General features: G+C 36.9%; 1 protein-coding gene across 6 annotated transcripts in view; it reads right to left on the reverse strand.

Moving 5' to 3' along the window:
* Window positions 1-1,587: 1,587 nt before the first annotated feature.
* Window positions 1,588-20,971, reverse strand: part of PLOD2 (procollagen-lysine,2-oxoglutarate 5-dioxygenase 2) — a 64,340-nt gene continuing 44,956 nt past the window's right edge. For 4 of the 6 annotated variants that reach the window (XM_088170810.1, XM_088170808.1, XM_088170812.1 and 1 more), the window contains exons 9-20: window positions 20,042-20,167; window positions 18,329-18,450; window positions 11,707-11,811; window positions 11,319-11,444; window positions 10,015-10,156; window positions 8,762-8,824; window positions 7,331-7,444; window positions 6,862-6,927; window positions 6,247-6,351; window positions 4,212-4,358; window positions 3,857-3,982; window positions 1,588-2,795 (exon numbers count right to left, since the gene is read on the reverse strand). In XM_088170810.1, the coding sequence (XP_088026936.1) occupies window positions 2,640-2,795; window positions 3,857-3,982; window positions 4,212-4,358; window positions 6,247-6,351; window positions 6,862-6,927; window positions 7,331-7,444; window positions 8,762-8,824; window positions 10,015-10,156; window positions 11,319-11,444; window positions 11,707-11,811; window positions 18,329-18,450; window positions 20,042-20,167 (1,398 nt within the window). In that variant the 3' untranslated portion in view covers window positions 1,588-2,639. The remainder of the gene's footprint in view (window positions 2,796-3,856; window positions 3,983-4,211; window positions 4,359-6,246; window positions 6,352-6,861; window positions 6,928-7,330; window positions 7,445-8,761; window positions 8,825-10,014; window positions 10,157-11,318; window positions 11,445-11,706; window positions 11,812-18,328; window positions 18,451-20,041; window positions 20,168-20,971) is intronic. The other 2 variants (XM_088170809.1, XM_088170813.1) reach the window with 1 other exon arrangement.

Genomic DNA, 20,971 nt, shown 5'->3' on the forward strand with positions numbered 1-20,971 from the left:
CCAAGCACTCGACAGTGAAAAGTAAAGCTAGATGAAGGCAGAACAAACAAAATACTTTACAAATACCTCATCTGTTGCAGAGCACCCTTATGTCCCTGTACTCCCAAGGTTTCTCATACACTGCTGGAATTGAGGTTGCTGTTGTGTCTTCCATGCCCCAAAACAAACTTTTCTAAAGAGACATGAGAGTCTAAGTGCTTTTAAAAGTAATGAAGTATAGACAGAATCTCCTAATAGTGGCACCTCTGTTTAGTCTATGTGAGTTCATATCCCCACATTCCAACAGCACAGCAAAGCTTTCAGAACTAATTCAGGTGAAATGTTCAGAAAAAAAATCTCTTTTCCTGGCATGTGTTAGTTCCCAAGAAGTTAATGAGAACACTTCCATACCTGTTGCTGTCCACCTGAAAGAAATCTGCCACCCTTGGCAAATACTTTATTGAAAGAAGAAATAAGAGAGAACATTGGTAACCCAAAATGGCAAACACATTGTCCCTTCCAACAAATGTGCAGCACATTAAATACAGTTATGTGTCACTAAGTGACAGAGTGAACTGAATTGCAAACACAAAAATTTAGCAGTAAATAAAGCCCTCGGGGTTTTCTTGAGGCAAATATACAGTAAAAAAAAGAAACTTTGCTGAGGATTACAGAATACATAATTGAAATACAAGTTATGGGGGAGAAAAAATTCTGCAGAAACTCCTCTGTGTCACAGGATTGTATTTTTGTAATTTTATTCCAAGAAATCTCTTCAAAACAATAAACTGTCTGTTTACTGATCCAATGGTAAAAAATATTATTCTGTTCTAAGTTAGCCAAAGAGACCACAGACAAATGCTCAGAAAATGATGGTCAACAAAGGCTGTTTTCATTTTGAAAGCCTGAAGATTTTCTTATCTGTAGAGGTTTGTTTAAGCACAGGCAGTATAGAGAGACAATGAGACAGCTGTTCCACACCAGGAAACAAAGCTGAGAGAGAGCAACCCCCAAATATTAGTCTGAAAAGGAGAAAAGTTGACAGTGTAAAGAGAAATTAAAAGAAAGCAAAAAAAATCCTGTCAAAAGCCATTCCTTTTCAAGCCAGCCCATTTTAATACATTATTGAAGTTAATTCACTTTGATGTATTTGTTTCAGCATAACTTTAAATATGGCTACAACTCATTCCTCAAAACTGCAGAGCAGGGAAATAAGCAGATGTGGTTATTTTCAGTAAAAAAAAAATCTTTGAGACTCTCTCCTAATCCTGTCAGCTGCAAATAAAGTTTCTGTTTAGAAAATGTGATATAAAGCTTCTTCAAAGACACACAGTTAAAAAGTGAAGCATTGTTTAGATCATCAAACAGTCTCCATATAAAAACAAGCCCAGGAACCACCACTCCTGCTGGGGTCGTTCTGAAAGTGTAATGCAAGGCTTGGTACACAGGCACTCACTGAAATAATTCCAATAGCAAACAACCCAAAATCTGACATGCCCATCTCCCATCTGCAGATCATTAGAAAATATTTGTCAGCAAATCAGTTTCTTTAAGAACAGTTGCAAATGCAAAGAAATTACCTGATACAGTCAAGTAACAGTTGCTCCATTAACTTAAAATTACCCTTTATTTCACAAGGTTTTCCAACATGTCGTGCATTTTGGCACGGTAGACTTCGAGACACTTAGCTTCAAGTTTCTTTAAATTACAAACAGTAGATACAGTAGGAATATTTTAAACCAATTTCTTTAAAATAAATGTCAAGTTAAGACCCTTAGCTTTAAAAGAGACTGCCACCATTTCATTTTCCTGATACAAAATTCAAGTAATTTTAAGAGTAGAAAACTGTCCCTATAAAACATCCTATTAAAATTTACCAGCGTGCTGAAAATAAGCATCAAATTTCCAGTATCCATTGGGTGCAACTACACATTTAGAAAAATAACACTTTAAACAAAGGTCACTTGCTGAAGAAAAGCTTTCAACAGGATGAGTTCTCAGAACAAATGATAAAATATTTTCTCCTTAGATAAAGGATTTAATCCTTTTTCCATCTCTGCAATGAATTTATTTTTTTTTCTTCTAAGGGTGTACAATATTTCAGTATTGACATTGAATTAAGAGACTAGGCTACAGAGATGTTCTCCCTTCAGTATAAACCAGCATATGGAATTATTGCTTATTAGAAACAACTGTAAACAAGATTCATTTGATTTTATTTTTATGCTGTGATTTTTCTTTCATTGGTTGTTAGCAAATATACAGACCACCAAACTTTAGCTGTGTCACTTTACTGAATGAAAACCACGATAAATTTTTCCGATGATTTTGTATTTAGTGTTGCTTGGGGTTTGGGATTTTTTCAAGGAAGAAATGGGTTCACTGTGCTTTTCCATTTTCTCTCCTTATCCACTCTTTAGGACAGCAGAATGGAAAAACAAGTAGGACATGTTTACTTTGGGACTCAAGGCTCAGAGCAGATATCAAGAAATCTTCAACAATATTAGAACAATTTCTGTTTTCCTCCTTTTAGCCCAAAGTACCTCTGCTGTGTAGTAACAGTAACTTAAAAGTTTCTTTTATCACCATCTTCCAGAAGAGATCTATAAATAAATGTTTATGTAAAGAACACTGCTGTTGAACAGGACAAAAAAATAAAATTAAGGATCAATAAATGATACTGCAATGTATCTTGTGCCATTCAGGATAGGAAGTCCTTCGTGTAAATGTGTAAGTCTTCCTGGGTGCATGAAGCTCCATCCTTTCCTGGGAGATTCAATGGAGCAGTTGTACCTAAGAAATTTACATCCACCTCCCTGTGGTAAAAACACAAACACAATAAAACTCCAGACATTTATCTTGTGTTTTAATAAATTCATTTTTATATATCCATTACTTCAAATAACTTGTTAATAGTAATAGGCTGGGTTTTTTTCTTTTATCATCCCTTAGCAAGGTTGGTTACATGACACCATTTTAGAGCATTAATTAACAGACAAACATTTGCAATCAGATTTCCCCTTGTCTTGCTTTAGCATTCACTGGATAAAAATTCATGCAACCAACAAATCTGACAATAACTTCAATTATTCTTCAATAACTTCACTATAGATTCTACCAGAGAGAAGCAAATCGTGTTCACAGGCCTTGCTTCAGGACTGCACCCCTATCCAGCACAGCATTTAAAAATATCTTAAATTAATTAATCTGGCTGCTGATTTCAAACTGAAGGTGTGCTTTCTAAAACAGTAAGGATGGCAAGCACATTTATTGGTTTTTAGGACTGTGAATAATACAGGCTAATAAACACAACAGGTTAAATCTCTGTAAGTAAAAATTGGATATTATTGCCACTGCTCTGCCTAGCTCCACACTCTGGGGACTGCTTTATTTGAATCAATATCAGACGAGAAAAAAATTAGCTCAGAAAAAATCTAAACAGATAAAAGAGTTAAAAATTTTCTTCTGTAGCCGATCTAAAAAAGAATCATTAAAAAAATTCTCTGAAAAGAAGGCCCTTGACTCAACTTGACACTATTCAAACTCTTTTGAAAAATTCGTTTTCACTGTGCAGAAATTAAGCATTTCAGAAATGATAAAATGAAATGACTAACATCTCCTAAGTATTTCTTCAAAACCCTTCTCTCCCACCATCTGAAACCAGTTTGATCAATTCAGCCTGACTGCATCAGCAGTTCTGGATCCTGGAACTGAGAAAATTTAGTACTCGTCAAAAAACCACAAGGCATAATGTATCTCAATTAGTCATATGCATCTTTTCCTTCTCAGCTGGGTCTCTAAGTATATGTGGTTGAGCTCTAGTTTAGAAGTAATATTAGACACTCAAAGGACAATATTCCTTAAGCCAATAACTTACCTGAAAGTCCTCTCCCACTTTGTTGAGGGCGATGTTGATCGTGAACGTAGAGGAGTCATGGTGAGGTCTGAGCGACCGCTGTCTGTCAGGGCTGTATTTTACAACAAAGTTCAGTAGAGCATAGCCCTAAAACAAAATACACACTCAGACTTAAAGCTGGAAACTGCCAAGCCACACACAGGATTCTTAGGGTTTTGTTTACAGTTTAGTTAAAATAAAAAATAACAACATACATCTTTAGCAACTACTATGACACGTATAAACTCCCCAACTAAACCAAAGAGGTATATTCATTAAAATACTTAAATTTAGTCACACCATGAAGTAATTATCTTCAAAAGCTTTTAACACATACCTTGGTATAATAGCCAGCAAAGACTTTTAGTGTTACTGGGGCAATGAACTCTCTTATGAAATGCAGCCATTCATTATCCAGTCCTATTTGCTTCATATGAATGTCATCGGTTGGGACATTTTCATAACCTCCAGAAATGCGGCTGTCCTAATGAAAACACCACAAATAGCTTGGAAACGGGAACATGGAATGCTTCTGACATTTCAACAAGTATTTATTTGAAATCTGCAGAATCACAGAACTGCAACAAAGCAATGTTTCAGTGGGTGTCAGTGAGCTTGCTGTACAGCAATTCCACAGCTAACTGTCAAGGAAAAAGTGTGCTGAGATACCACTCAGCAAAAATTGGAAGTTTTTAAGAGATGAATCAATATTTGGATGTGTTGCCTGTAAATAAAAGGGCTTCCTGGGATAATAAGATTTATTTCCTAAGCTGCAGATACAACAGAAATTCTATCAGATCAAGAAACTGCAGGCCTCAACTTGACAGGGTAATAAATGTTGAAATAATTTGAAGATAAAAATATGTTAAAATTCTTTCCAGAGGCTCCCACCTGCACTACAATTGTGACTATAATTTCTCATGGTACCACATTTGTGAATAAGAGAAACATTCCTCTGATTTTAGTGGTAGTTAATAAATGCCTTGAATTTTCTGAGCTAGTGACATAATAGCTCATAACATTTTCGGGTAGCTCCTTAGGGGGACAAGCCTGACAAATTAGTACTTAAGAGGTAAATGAGTAAAACTTGTCTGAACAGTTATCAACATCTATCCAAAATCAGCCTTGGGTAACTGTCAGGTACCTGCTGCAGAGCTGCACCACTGTTAATGTCTAATTTGCTAATTCAAAGTCTGCACTGGGTTTATGTGGCACAGCTTGGGGGCTACAGGGGTGGCCTTTGTCAGGAGCTGCTGGAAACTTCCCCTATGGAGCCAATGCCAGCAAGACACACCTGCCACTGGCCAAGGCTGAGCCCAGCAGTGACACACACAGCACCTCAGTGGTGGCAGCGCCTTTATGAAAGGGAGGAAAAAACAGAAGCAACAGAAACTGCAGCTAGAGAGGAGACTGAGGATATGTGAGAGAAACAGCTCTGCAGGCAGCAGAGCCAAGGGAAGAAGGGCAGGAGCTGCTCCAGGCTCTGGAGCTGAGATTCCCCTGGTGCAGCCCATGGAGAGGCAGCCGTGCCCTGCAGCTCCTGGGGGAGCAGAGATCCACCTGCAGCCCCACAGGACCCCATGGCAGAGCAGGGGGATGCCCAAAGGAGGCTGTGACCCCATGGAAGCCTGTGCTGGAGCAGGGTCCTGGCAGCAGAGAGCAGCTCACACTGCAGCACTTTATCTGGCAGGATTGTGACCCCACAGGGGACCCACACTGGAGCAGTCTGTTCCTAAAGGACTGCACCCCACTGAAGAGACCCCAGTGGAGCAGAGGAAGAATGCAAGGAGCCCTCTCCATGAGGAGGGAGGAGTGGCAGAGAATGTCATGACCCCAATCTCCCGTTTTCGCACCCCTGTGCGCTGCTGGGGAGGAGGAGGTAGAAAAAATAGGAAGTAAATTTAAGCCTGGGATGACAGGAGGAGTGGGGGGAAGGTGTTTTCAAGATGTTGTTTCATTGCTCATTATATCACCAATTGAATCAGAGTAGAAAGTAAATTAACTTCCTCAAACTGAGTCTGTTTTGCCTGTGATGGCAATTGAATGATCTCTCTGTCCTTATCTCTCAAGTCAAACTCTATTTCTTACTTTCTCTCTCCTGTCCAGTTGAGGGCAGTGACAGAGTGACTTTGGTGAGTGCCTGGCATCCAGCCAGGGTCAGTACACCACAACATTAATTGAAGAGTGGCTCTAAATCTACTGAAGAAACAGCTACGTGGTAGACTACACTAAGCACATCACACCACTAAGCAGATGTTTCAGATCATTGGCAATTGTTGGGATGTTTGTTTGTTGCAGTACACTGTGACTTACTATTGTAAAAGTAGTTAAGATCACTCATTAAGATTATGTCTGTATAAGCTGACACTTACTTGGTGTTTTCCACCAGACCATTGCCCAAAATGTTCCATTTCTTCTACTAATTCATCACAGGCAGTGTCAGAAAATATGGGAAACCAAAACACATCTGGACAAGGCTACAAAAAAAAAAAAAAAAAAAAAAAAAAAAACCAACAAAAACCAAACAATTAAAAACTTGATTCTCAAGCACATTCTCACAAAAGCAAAAAGTATGAGCTACATTCTAAGCCTTGACCCAGCACTAAGAATGTGCCAGGGCACCCACACCTTCTGTGCCTTATGGCTCTAAGTAACAACCCTGCTCTTCCACAGGTTAATACAGGAAAACAGCTTAAAACTTAACATTGCTTTGCACACAAACAATTTATCCCAGCTTTTTAGAGAGGCAATGTTCATCAAATCACTGTCCCCAATTGTCACAACTGATCATATGACACAAGTGCCCTGTCCAGATCTGTTGCATAAAAGCAAGCAGCCTATATGAAATGGCAAAAATTCAGTTCTGATCCAAAACATCAAAAAACTGTTTTGTCACAGACCAAAACAGCATTTGCATGGAAATATTTACTGTATGCCAATTTATTATCAGTCAGTCCCACAAATTTTTAAAAACTACTTATACTCACCTGTTCTACTATGTTATCAGTGAAGATCTTTGAGTAGTTTGGATTTATGTAAGTTTCCTTCCAGTCCTAAAAATACATGATTTAAAAACATTACAACAGAACACCAACATTTATAATTGATAAAAAATAATTCATATTCTTCATTTGCTCTACTGAAAGCACCAAAAACAATTTAAACCATTATTATTCTCATAAAAACAACTGGTTCCCATCATGTCAAAAACCATGAAACCTGTTACCTTAGGGCCATATCTCCAATTTTATGCTCTGGTCACCAGCAGGGTTACTGATATGATATATTGTCATTTGCTTAGATGGGTGAGAACACCTTTTAGCACCTAATCAGTATTTAGCACACAGTAAACAAAAGTTTTCTACCTAAAGCCTTTAAATTTCAAGTTCTTTATAATATATAAATTTATACTTTTTTAAAAATGAAATAACGTTTTAGCAGTAATTAGATGCATACCACAGGATTCTCAAATATCTGCCAGAGGTCATTGTTGTAGTGGGAGGTATTGTAATTGGCTGTAGAAAGAAGTCTTCCAAATTCATGTCTGTTGGTAATGTACATGAAAACACCCTATACCAATTAGAGAAAGCATCGTTAGCAAAACTGTCCATCTTAGCAAAGTTTTAAAAAGGTCTGTTCATGATTGTGCTTTCATAAAATATAATCACACATTTGTACATATATATTGTAAAGGTGCTGTTAATTTAGCATCTTAATTTTCAAATGGTTGACTCTAATCACCAACTACTCTTCATAACTTGTTTACAAGCATTTGCCTGCATTTATTTCATAAACACATTAAACCAAAACATATATTGTTGAGAACATATGTAGAGTTATAGAAAGGAAAAAGTAGAGGAGTGATTGGTTGATTTGCTTTCCAGAAAACTTAAGCAGACACTGAAAGCAACTGATCTCAAACTGAAAAGACACACAAGAAAACCAACACCTAGCTTTTAGTTTCAAATTAAAAACTGAAAGAATAAGCTAACAATCAAAGGGTTCATCAAAGTCAGAACAAGAAACTTATTTCAGAGTATTCACTACATGATCCATCTGGTGAATTGGCCTGAAATAAAAAGATATTGGCAAATATAGCACAAGAATATTCAGATCAGCATCCAAAACAGCTGAGCACTCTGAAGTCTGTTCATGTAATTATATGCAAGATTCCAAGTGTGGTAAGATACAGCTTTATTATCAAGCTATTAACAGAAGGTATTAACAGAACTCTCTTGATTAGAAGTAGTAGCAGAAAATAGTATTTTTAAAAAGAAACTTAGTTTCTATGGGATATTTTTTAGTTTAAAGTTTTTCAGACTAAAACTTTATTTCTGAAATGTTTGTGACTTTTGGATTTGCAGCAGATGAAGACATTACCATTTGGGTACTTTGGTACGTCTGTCTATGTTTTTGTCTGAAAAACAGTTAAACTGTTAGAAAGATAATGATTATGTTAAACATGCCCAGTTCTGGGCACTTACCAAATCATAAAATAGCTGCAGCAGGGACAATAAGGAGGGCCTGGGTCAAGAAAAACAGCTTGAAATGACAATGTGGTCACTGAGGGGCCCTGGCAGACCTAGCAGTGATCTGAGCTTTACTCCTGCCTAGGACTGCTCCATCCATTTTAGCTACAGAAGCAGCATCAGCACACCTCGACTTTAGAAGCACTGAGAAACCCCCCTGAGGAAACAAAGAGCCTCTCTGAGATGCTTTCAGCCGGACATGAAAAACCTGTCCCTGGCAAAAACCTGACCCTTAGAAGACTGAAGAGAAAGCTAGAGCAGCGTTTCATCAGAGGAAGTGGACAGAAGAGAAGTATCTTCCTGTGGTAGAATGATACTGCATGTAATAACTAATTAATAAAAAAAAATAAAGCAACACCTTTGGGGCTCTGAGCATATGGAATGTTTCCGAAGAAGGGGAGTCTTTTTCCCTTTGTAAAGTCTAAAATGAAGGAGAATCATCACATCAGTTTTCTGACACAATCTCTCTCTTTTTCCAACTACTTTTAGGTTTCCACAGTTACAGGGAAAGAGCAGCCTTTGATCAAAAGCTGATATGCCTTTACAGACAACATGCATCTCCAAGCAAAGCTCTTCATACACATGTCAAAGCTGTTTCCACCAGCCCCTTCTTATCTGCTGCAATACAAAAACAAGCACGTACCAAACCCTCCTACAGCCCAGACTGAGAAAGAGAAAAAGAGGAAGCAATTTTCTGAGCCAGTCAGATTAGTTTAATGAGCACATGGAAAGCACAGGTTTTGCAGGAACTGATGCTGAGGAGGTTTGAGTACAACAGGACTGGACGGGGATGTTCTGAAGAATCAGTACAGAGGAGATCATGCCTTGTTATGAGGGAATAAAAAAATTAATACTTGCCAACTTTTCTTGTTCAATTCAGCAAAAATATTTTTCAATGCTATAGTGTCTGGAAATAGGTCTGGTTTAGGTCTTATTTGTCTCTGTGCTGAAACTAGTGTAAATATCAGTAGAATTATGGATTTACAGATTCATAACTTTACAGTACAAATAAGTTCTCTCATTACTTCCAGATTAACGCAAGTAACATTTATCTGATACAGTTTTAATCTATCTAGAAAAATTAATGAGTAATCATGCTCCCTAAGAAGACTCCTACCATTTCTTAAATCACCTAGGCTTTTTATATACACTGCCCATTATTAGTTTCAATATGTATCTACTTAATAAAAGATTGCAAAATATTCCAACTTAGTCTGCTGGAAGTTTCACACTGTATAAAAATGTGTATGATAGGAATGAACACAAAGGCATTGGTAAATTTTAATTTTTTTCATACACAGCAGAGCCCTCTTTCATCTTTTGAGGTTGTGCCAAGGAGAACAGGATTTTAACCTCAACAGAAATTTTTAGGGAATTTAACTAGAAACCACCATGCAGTCAGTGCATCAGTGCACTGGCCTTGAAAAAAAACTGTTCTCAACAATTTAAAGAAATACACCTTAAGGGTTTTATCACACAAAAATTGGCCAGTACTTTGAATTAGAAGTCAAATACAATATCCAAGATCAATCAAGTAAAGCAGTCCATGAGTACAGCAGGACACAAAGAAATGTGTGTATTTGAAAGCAAGCTGTTGCAGGTACACCTTACCATTTCCCTGGCATTCCTGCAGAGTGCCATATCAGGATCCAACTTATCACGCATGAAGTAGTTCTTTTCTTTCATCTCAGATCTGAGAGTTTGCCCCTTAATTAAGTATATATTAGCCATATAAGGGATATTCCATACTCCTCTGTTCAAAATAAGAAAAAAAAAACCCAACACAAAAACAGTTTAAAGCTATGAAAACTAATTAGTTGCCTATTCTATTAAATCAGCATCTCTGTATTTGCTGACAAGACCAACCAAGTTGCAAGGAGAAGATGCTGAAATATTCCCAAGACATTTGGAAAACTACATCTGGACATCTCAAACCTAGGCGTAGGCAGTAATTCAATTTTAATGAAATACTGTTATAAAAACATAGCAAGGTCAAATTTTCTATAATTTTAACTACATCTGTACTTCATGTTTCCATAGCTAAGGCAATCAGTCAAACTCTCTTATAATATTATTCTACACTAACAGATGGAGAAAGTAACTCCAAATCAGATTTTTAAATGTGTTTAAAGACTTGACTGAGATTTCACACAGCTGAGTTGACCTCACACAGACCACAGCAGGCCATGTATTTGTGTGAGTTGGGCCAATAACAACACAAAAGCATTGCTTTCAAAACGCTCCCTCTGCAGATTTCCCCCCTCTCAGCACCACAAGCACATCTTTTAGTGCAGCAGGACTGAAAGCAAGCCAGTCCTATTCATCAAGCAGTCTGATTCAGACCTTTTTGTTCTTCCAGGGCAAAGAAAAGGCATCACCATATGGAAAAGTCAAGCTTAGAACTACTAACATCACATTAGGGGAGAGATAAACCCAAAAGTTTATCCTTGACATAAGTATTGCTGAAGAGCTCAAGATATACCTGACATCACATACAGGATGAAACAAAGAAATTACAGATGTTCCATTTGCCTCAAAGAGATGACAAAGTCATTTGATGAATACAACAACCATTGCTTTTAGCTGAGATGTAGAGTTTGGGGTTTTATCTTTGTTTATCCTGCCTTTTTCTGTACTGTGCACTGCTAGAGCAACCAGACACCATCAGACAGGTACCAGTAATGACTATGTCCAGTTCTAACACCAGCTCATCACTTTAAACTCTTGGCTTTTTTTTTTTTTCCAAGCTGTGAGTGGGAATAAACTCGTCTATTTCTATGAAATAGAAAACACAAAACAATATACCTAACCTCATCTCTCCAGGAATAATACCATATTCTTATATTTTCATGTAATATGCTCCTAATAACCATACTGGGTACCCTGACTTTCACAATTAGTTTACAGTTACTTACACTCTGTTCCCTTGGACAATGTCCACATAATCTTCTGATCGAGCATAATAACCATCTGGGCTCAAAGCACCCCAGAAATTGGACCAAAGCTTCCCATGGCGAGTTACAAGTGGAGCAATTATCTTTCTGTGAAGTGACATATTGAATAAGAAAATATGAAAATCTGAGGCACTTGAAATTCACATCAGGAATTGCTGTTTGACAAGAACAAAATGCTTTGTGAATTGTTGGCCCCCAAGGCCATTATGAACTATTGCAATGAAATACCACAAGTAAACAAAGATGATTTAACTTTGCAAAAACAAATGAGATCTTATTTTCTCTGGATAGACCCCAAATAATCCTTTCAATTTACAGGAAATCCTACAAAATAGGAAATTTATTATACCTGTTCTGTTCTATCAGTATTCTTAAAGTTTTTGTGTTTGTCAGCACCACATCTGCATCTATGCTGAAGTAATATTCACATGTTTTATCCTGACGACAAAGGTCCCTAAAAAGACAAAAAAGAATTATTAACTCATGTTAATAATAATGTCCACACGGACACATATCCAGAAAAGATTCACAAAAAACAAAACAAACAAAAAGATTAAAAAAAAAAAAAATCAAGCCACAAGTAAGTACTGAACTGATTCACTGCATTAAAAGTCCTCTGCAGCACAGAATTGTAAAGAAAGGTGTCTTTAGATTATAGTAGTGTGATTAACTAAATGATTAAAATACATGGATCAGATGCCTCACATTTTTCTTTCAGTTAACGAAGTGGCCTCTAGCATTTACCAAGTTCAGTAATACCTTCTATACAGTGTCCTAATGGAAAATGGGGCAGGGGGAACAGGACATTAATTTATATAGCTGTGTATCAGTACAATCACTTAATAGTGAAGTATGGCCTTATTTAGTAAGCTCCTCTAGCAAGTATCTGCATGTGGCTGCAATGCTGTCTTTGGTAAAAGATTCCACAGATGCAATCTGCTAATCTGAATGGTAATTGAAACATTATGGAGAGTGCAAGACAAAAACTATAAAGAAACATACATTTAAAGACCTTTTCTTTGTCTTTTTGACCTACAAGAACAGCAAAGTTGGTAAAGAGAAATATAAACCAATTGCAACTGAATTTATACTACAGAAAGTAACTGAATGATTCCATACACTATTTCTATCAGTTGTGATTTTGATCTCAGAAGAATAAACTGTTTGCACAAATTCCCCTGCCTTCAAGAGAAAGGCAAAGAAAACACATTCTACAGTAAATATAAAAGATATATAAGCTATGTTTGTATGTTTCTAGTAGGGTGGACTTGCTAGGCCAAAACTTGGTATAGTGAATTCAGTTTTCCTATGCCATCAGAATAGTAGATTATGGGAAATCAAATATGCTTTTAGAGAAGGTGGAACAATTTCAAGTCAATACTACAGCAAGAGCTTCCTATTATGCAAGTGGTATTACTCAGTTTGTCTATTTTCCCTATTTTAATTCCATTGTAACAGCTTGAACCATTATGTTACTTTATTGTTTTAAAATAGCTATAATCAGTGCTTTAGTTCAAGTTCCACTTGATTTGATTGATTGTGACTGTTTTCTGCAAAGGCAAAGATCTCTGTCACTTCAAAAGATCTGATAAAGGGTGGATGTGACAGGTTACATACAAGTCAAGGTAAGGGCTGCCATGGTTTCCTGCCTGCTCTTCTACCATCCCCCTCCAAACCTAACACTAAATCTTCCAAAGAATTACTACTTATCAACACCTTTTGGGTCTTCTGTTCTAACTTTCTTCTGCTCTAAGGACTAAAGAGGTATGACTTTGCTAGAATCACAGTAGAAAAAAGAGCTTTTTTATTCCACAGCATTAAGCACTCCTTCCTCTTCAAGCCTGATCACTAAAGATCTAGCAATAACCTCAGAAAAAAAATTTTAAACATCCATATGTCAGAAATGGTCTTTCCACTGCTGCTAAAATCACTGTGTTTGAACACACACCCAGTTTACATCTCTGGTCAGTCTCTGGGCTTGCCTTAAGTGACATCTTATAGAGACATTTTTATGACAGAAATTCCTTAATCAGCACTTTCTCACATAATTGACCCAACTGAAACCAGCAGGTTTTATTTTGGCCATAACATGGTCCTGCAATTCAGTTTTTATGGTATTTTCCATTACTAATCCATTCTGTTCAAAGCTTTACAACCACTGAACACAAGCCACATGTAGCTTTGTCATTGGCTTAATTGCAATTATTAATAGTAACCTTTTATACTGCACTTGGCATTACATGTTATATTTCTTCCAAAAACATCCAGCTCCTTTATCCTTATTCTAGTGAGGAAAATAGACCTCAGACCAGATTTGATCCCAGTCCAGGGTTCCAGCCACAATACTTGCCAGCACTGCCCCAAGAGCAGGTAAACCCTCTGCTGCTAATGAAAACATTAATAGAATTAATGTTTTTAATTATGAAAGTGTGATAAAGTGAAAAAAGTTTCAGTCAAAAATTAATAAAACAAGCACACTCTCAAGAAACTAATGCATCTTCTCTTTAGGCTTTCCGTGTTTCCCAGTAGCTTTACCCAAGGAAATAAGTGTAACCCTTTATATTCTCATGCTTTAGAGTATTACATTCTTACACTGTATGCTAACCTCTCCAGATGTAGAAATCCCAGATTATATGTGAAACTATTTGTGTGCATATCCAGGGCACTCCAAGGAACATGTGGAAAGTGCTTTCTGGCAAAGCTCATGTGTAAAATGCTTCCTTATCTAAATTCAATGATTAAAACCTTCAACCTATTTGCTTTACACTCCAGCTGCTCTAAACTAAGACCAAATATTAAAAAGAAAGCTATGTTCTTGTACATAACCTAGAGCAATTTCAGTGTAGTGATTAAAAACCGTTTAGAAGAAAGCCAAGATTTTTTGGTTGGCAGTGTGAAGCTCAGCAGATCAGTTTAAAGTGTTTTGCAATCAGAGTGATGTTTGACTGCATTTACAAACCACAAGTCCATCTGGAACAGTGACTTCATCTGAAAATGGGAGAATGTCACAGCTCTTCCCTTCATCACACTTTCCACTGAGATATCCAAGGTCTACTCAGTTGTAACTGAGACATATTGTCTACTCAATTTGTCTACCATTGCTCCATCTTTTTTTTTTTTAAGACATAGTTTGAACTTTCAATTAATCAAGGTAACATTTTTAGACTCTCAGTTTGGAAATACAGTTCCAAACGTGGACTGCAAGCCCAGAGGCAGAGCACTTAAACCACTTGACAGACCTCTGAAAGGTGTTCCAGATACAAGTCTGCAACCAAAAGCCTGGGTGACATCCCCTGCCATTCAAGGTCACATTTTGCATCTCCCCAGACAGCCACAGCAGCATAAACACCAAACAAAAACTAAAAGCAAACAAATCCAGAAAACAGATGAAGCACTAATGTTTAGTTTTGCATCTCAGGTTAAAGCATTGCCACCACATTTGCTACACCTGTAAACTACTGAAATCAGCTATGGGTGGTTTTCAGCAACACTCAGAGTTCAGTGCTCCTCCTCCATCTAAGACTGAAATCCAAAACTACTGAAATGTTTGGGAGAAGCAGCTCCAGAAAATCCAAGTCTCTAGAAGACAGCACTTGACATCTGAGGAACAAATATTTCAAACCTGCTCTTCCTTGCCCCATAGCCAAGGTACTTGCTCTACTCCCTCCTGTGTCCATGCCATCATTAATCAATACCAAATGAGAACTCTGAGACAATGACTTAATATCCTCCTTCAAGAAATGCATAAGAGACTCCAAACATAGCTCAAAATTCAACAGTGCTGTCAATGAACTCTGACTCTGATCTCTCTACTATTTTTCCTGAAACTTTTGAAAGCTTTCAATGTAAACTGTCATTAAAATGTGCACATTCCCCACTTAAAAGCTGAAATAAATGACATTTTTATAAAGTTTTGGAAAAGTCATACCCTGTTCTGTTACTATATTTTTGAGGGAAGAACAAAAAAGAACCAACTCCCTCAAATGAGAAACCCTGAAGGCTGTTAAGTACGAGGAGAAAAAAATATTATGGAAAATATGCTTTTTATAAATAAAACCTCAGAAGTGAGTATTTCCCAACTTTCTGTTATTACTTGAACATATTTAATCGGTTTTTATGTTTTCTGTCATAACAAATTCTGTAACAGCTGGCTGACATCTTATCTGCAACCAAGGCAAAACCAAAGATAACTTTTCCTTAAAGTAAAAAAGAACTAACTGTTAGAACTCATACCTTACAGACAAAGGCTAAAAGAAAATAAAGACATGGAAATGCCACTCAAGTGTTTCAAGTGATGAAAATGCAGAGAAAATATTCAGACAACAAGCAGCTAAACCTTCCTTCTCTTTATTCTAATTAGTTTTCCTTCCTTTTTACCTGAATTCAGCCCACAAGAAGGAAAGCTGTGCACTCCTGTTTCCCAGTATTGTTTTGCAGACTGCACAATTTTGGATCCTTTCCAACATTTATCCAACACTTTCACAAGCACATGAGAGGGCTTTCCATATCAGGAAGAAGCAAGAAATTAAATGCTTCAATTATTCCTTATTATGTGAATGAGAAAAGTTTGCTGCATGGCTATGGGTGAAACTGAATAAAGGTTATATTCTCACATTTATACTGACATGAGAGTGTCATTTACTGAGAATCTCATTATGATTTATCACCACTTTTTACTGAGCCAAAAGCCAAGAAGAAGAGAGGTGAGGAGAAAACTCATCAAGCTGAATTATATACTCCAAAGTATTCTGCTGAAAACAAACTGGAACTTCAATGCTTAAGTGCCCCCTCTTTGTATTAACTGAACCCTGTTAGGCTTCTTCAACTAAATAGACTCTGTGTGAAATGTGCATTTGAGAAGATCAAATTAATTCTAAATCTACTGGAAACTAAAAGAGACATTAAGAGCAGAATTGGAAAAGAAGAGAAAGCAAGTATTTGAGGCAGATAGCACAAAACTATCTGTCAATAACACAGATAGAGGCAGGAGGAGATGAATCAGAAGACTGAATATCAATCTCTAAATCAGAACAATAAACAAGCTTGAAGAATCGTTCTTTTCAAGTTATTCCCATTGCAGTATTAGTGAGAAATAAATGAGGTTATGATGATCAAAGCCAGATGAAGGGCTGAAAGCAAATAATTTTTTATTGTAACTGCCTTCACCGTGACATCCCAGACTTCCAAGCTAGACTGCTTAAAGAAAGGTAAAATGTGTTTGTTCCAGTGAAGTCAGTGGTGTTCACAAGGGCAGCCAAGCCCACCAGGTGTGCAAAGCAAGCAGCAGATTACCTGAATCTGCTTCAGACAAATTGAAAGGAGCCATGGAATTACATCTACATCGTTTACTTGGAAAATCCTTCTACTAAGGTTCTTAGATGATTCAATGTTTTGCCACAGTTTAATTCCACACACATTGTACTTCAGGTTTTGTCTATGTATCTCTTAGGACAGAACCTTTATCAAAGGGGTGCTTTAAAACTGGAGCAACATGGGTCAAATTACATCCATGGATAACAGATCACACATATGATTATCCACCTGCCTTTCAAACAGGATTAGAAATTATTTGTGCAAATATACATGTAAATTACTATTTTTCAATCCACAGATCAAGCAAGAACCATATATCATAAATTCTGTCACATTATAAATCAGATTCTACCAAACAATGACAGGTTTCAAGGTCTTTGGGTGACATTTAGTATGACTATAGATATTGATTACACTGAAGATTCTGCTTTATGTTTCTATAACAACAAACAGGAAAAGACAACTCCAGAAACTCTATCTCAGTTACACATAACATACACTAAAAAAGTTTGCCAATATGGTAGATCTGCTTTAGAGAGTATTAGAAATAAAGAAATAACTACTTATAAACATGTGAATGGTGCTCAGACTAACACTGGACATCTGCAGCATTTCCTAGAAAGGCAGGGGGAGAGGTTTGGACCTCAGCCTGAGATCAGTGTTCCAGTGGCTTCAGCACAACAAAGCCCCATTCAAACAAATTTCCAAGAACACCACAGAGACTCAAGACCTTCATTGTTTCAGTTGAGGCAATGAACAGCCCATGCTCAACCTCTGAAGAGATAATGGCCTTTTGAAATTAACTCCTGTGCTCTGACACTCAGGGAAGATTTGGTAGAAGAGCGAGTCAAAGAATTATCATGGAATGAATCCTGCACAGCAAGGTGGTCCTGATCTTGGTGGGATCCTGGGCTGAGGAACTCCATCATGTGCCTGATGTACTGGGAGAGCCACAAGCCACTCTGCAGGAGCCTCTAGAGAGACCCTGGACAGGCAGGTCTGACAGGGGATACAAACTCCAAGGTTCAACTTTAGGCACAGGAAGTGCCAGTTTTAAAAGCTAAAGTTTTGGATATTCTAGTAAGAACAAAAGCAAAAAGCAAGACCAAACATATGATAAATTCAGTTGCCTTTGTGAGAAACTTCTGCTAGAACACTTCTAAAGCATATTCCTGCCTGTTTGAACGACAGGAAGAAATATAATTCAGTCACCTGCACATGCAGGTCAAGCTTTAACCATATGTTTACTTAAATATAATGTCACCTAAGAAAAAAGAAAAAAATAGTAAGCACTAGGACAATAAAAGTGTAATTGTTAAAAGCACATCCAGTGCGAAAAAGAAAAAATTCTGCAGTAAGGTATCTGGAAAATAAAATAAATACTATGCATTGTCTATGACATCATCACAAGACAAGATGACAAATGATTGAAGTAGCCCAAACCAGAGAATTTTTTGCAATGATGAACAGCTTTTATACTAGACAGAAATCATAAAATACTCAACAATTCATATCTTATGTCTAAATCTTTTCTACCACAAAAGCTCCCATTTTCACAGGTGAAGATCTAAATGTTAAAGATGCAAAACAATACACGTGGGAGATAAAAAAATGTGAGCGTATGCATCAGAATAACAGATTTATAAACTGGAACTTACATTCCCATGTTCCGGGCTTCTGCTTGACTCAAATTTTCTTCAGGTCCAACAATCTTAATATTTCTGATAATGTTCTTGGCTTTTTCCCAGAATTTCTTGATGTGCTTTTCATGGTAAACCTCCTGCAATCATGTAAACATTTTTTATAGCAAATGTAAGGCACAAATTACTATGAATCATAAACACAGTGTCCAAGAACACACTGTATTCTGTCCCAAAGAAACAGATGTCAAACAGTGTTTGAAGAGATTCCAGTATATCTGTCATTAAAATGAACCTCCTTTGTCCAAAACTTTAGGAAAATAATCCAACACTTCAGCAATATTAATCAAAGCTGTACAACAACTGAAGATTCACAAACTACCTATGCAGTATTTTTCAGCATATTTATGTTACAATCTTTAAAACCCATCCTACAGCCTCAGTGGCATGCAGGAGTTCTTTATTCCCCTCCAGAATCTTTTTAGAGAGAGAGCTACACCTCTACCAAATTGTACAGGCACAGACATTGTTTCTTAAAAATGTAGTTCCACTAACTATTCCTTTAATTTCTATTTATCTGCTCCTTATTTTTCTATTTATATCTATTTCAGAGCTCTCAGCTGCATGCAGTGCAAACCAGTGCCCTCATTGTAGCTTTTGCCTATTGTGGCTGACATTAGAATAATTGAAATATTGGGTAGGGGTTTTCTCCCTCTATAATAAAAAGCTGCTCAGCCTTTATATTCCATTTCAAATACCATAAAACTTTTGGCTGAATCTACAAAACCTACATAGCCCACAATTCGCATGTGCATATCACATGTATACCTTCGAAATCCCCTTACAAAACCACAATGAACACTTTAGTGATAAGCTCTATTATTGATCCCCTTTTTCCTGTCATATCAACAGCAATGCATGCACACTGAAAAGGGATATAAATAAATTTTACTCCAATTTCTCTTCCAGCCTCATTTTTTTTCCAAAATAATTGCACACATTTAACACCTCACTCACTGAAATCATAGAATCACAGAATGATTTGGGTTGAAGGGACTTTTAAAAAGACCATCTCCTTCCAATCCCCCTGCCATGGGCAGGGACAGCTTCTATTAGACCAGGCTGCCCAAAACAGCAATACTGACTGAAGCCATTGGGGAAGTATCAGCAATGCCACATCATTAGGTAATTAGCAGAGAGGATTCAAATGTAACTTATTTGCAGTGCCAGTCAAAATACATCTGAACACACCAATCTTTCCATGGGACTCAGCACGAGAAACAAAAATGCACTGGGGTATCAGCAAGATGAAAACAAAATCCCATTTCGGCTCTCAGGTGACAGCTGTTAATTTTTTGGTGTCACTGTTGGTCAGTCCTGAAGTGGCCAGCAGTTGGCCCAGATGGTCACTGTGGGCTCCTTCCAACTGGAACTGTTCTGCTCTTATTCTACTCTATTGTTTTAAGTCAGTCAGTACTTCCTCCAGAAGCAAACACTTCAAAACACATGTTTTTATTAGTAAAAGAATCTCAGCAGTTTCTTTAAATAGACTTCAGTAAGTCCTAAGACGATTTCATTTAATTTTTCCAGCTCTGCATACGAAACTCTGAAGGATTACCTCTTCCTATGCATTTTAACTGTGTTCTTATATCAAATCCATATACTCCACACTTTGATTCATACCATCATTTCCATAATTGAAGCTTTCTACAATGAAAAAGTCTTACTTACATTATTATGAACGAAGATACTGAGTGCCTCCCGTGGGTAGTCCAGAGTCAACAGTCTGTCTAAAAATTTAGTTAGGAAAGGAGTGGGTTGTTCAATGAAAACACCAATTTTTACTCTTGGATATTCCTAAAAAAAATGATATTTTGACACAACCAATAAGACTTGCCTCTTTTCTAAAATTCATTATAGTAAAGAGCAACTAATGTCATGTAGTAAACTCAGCCCACACAGCTTTCAAGCAATCAAAACCAGTGTGCTCAAAAGTGCCATGCACCCCATTTATTTTCACTGGCTTCACAAATAAGCAACGATCAATTGATTCAATATTGATATGAAACTCTTTGAATTTAATAACACGCACTGGAAGTTGAAAATAATGTAATATGTTTTTTTAAATTCTTGCTTTAGAAAAACCCACTAAAACAGCAAAAGAATCATTTAAGGAAATACACCTAGAACAGCATGGTAAACTTTTTTTTTTAACAAGGTACAGACACAGATTACATTTACAAGAAAATATAGGGGAGACCAGTTCTTTAAAAATAGTTAAAGAATAAATACCACAAAATATTTTACTCAGTTGTACTTTAAGCCAAAGACTGCAATACCCTTCCATAAATGTATATGCACTATTTCCCCCCATTCATTTTAACTGGGCTCTGCATTCCTTCCCTACTTACTGATTTTAGAGATATCTTTAATGAACTAACAGAGCTTCTCTCCTTCCATTCAAGAATACTGAACTTTCACGGACCTTATTTTAAAGTGAATTCACATATTTTGATGGTATTTGGCTGCTTTGTATGTGCTTGATAGAGATCATGAGATCATGACCACTAAAAGAAACATAGACAGCACTTTTCTGTAGTCCTGAAGTGTTTTATTGCACTATGCAAGACAAAAAAAAAATTAACCTTCAAAGGCATCAAC

Source organism: Sturnus vulgaris, chromosome 10 (genome assembly GCF_052056855.1).
Source record: "Sturnus vulgaris isolate bStuVul1 chromosome 10, bStuVul1.hap1, whole genome shotgun sequence".
NCBI lineage: Eukaryota > Metazoa > Chordata > Aves > Passeriformes > Sturnidae > Sturnus > Sturnus vulgaris.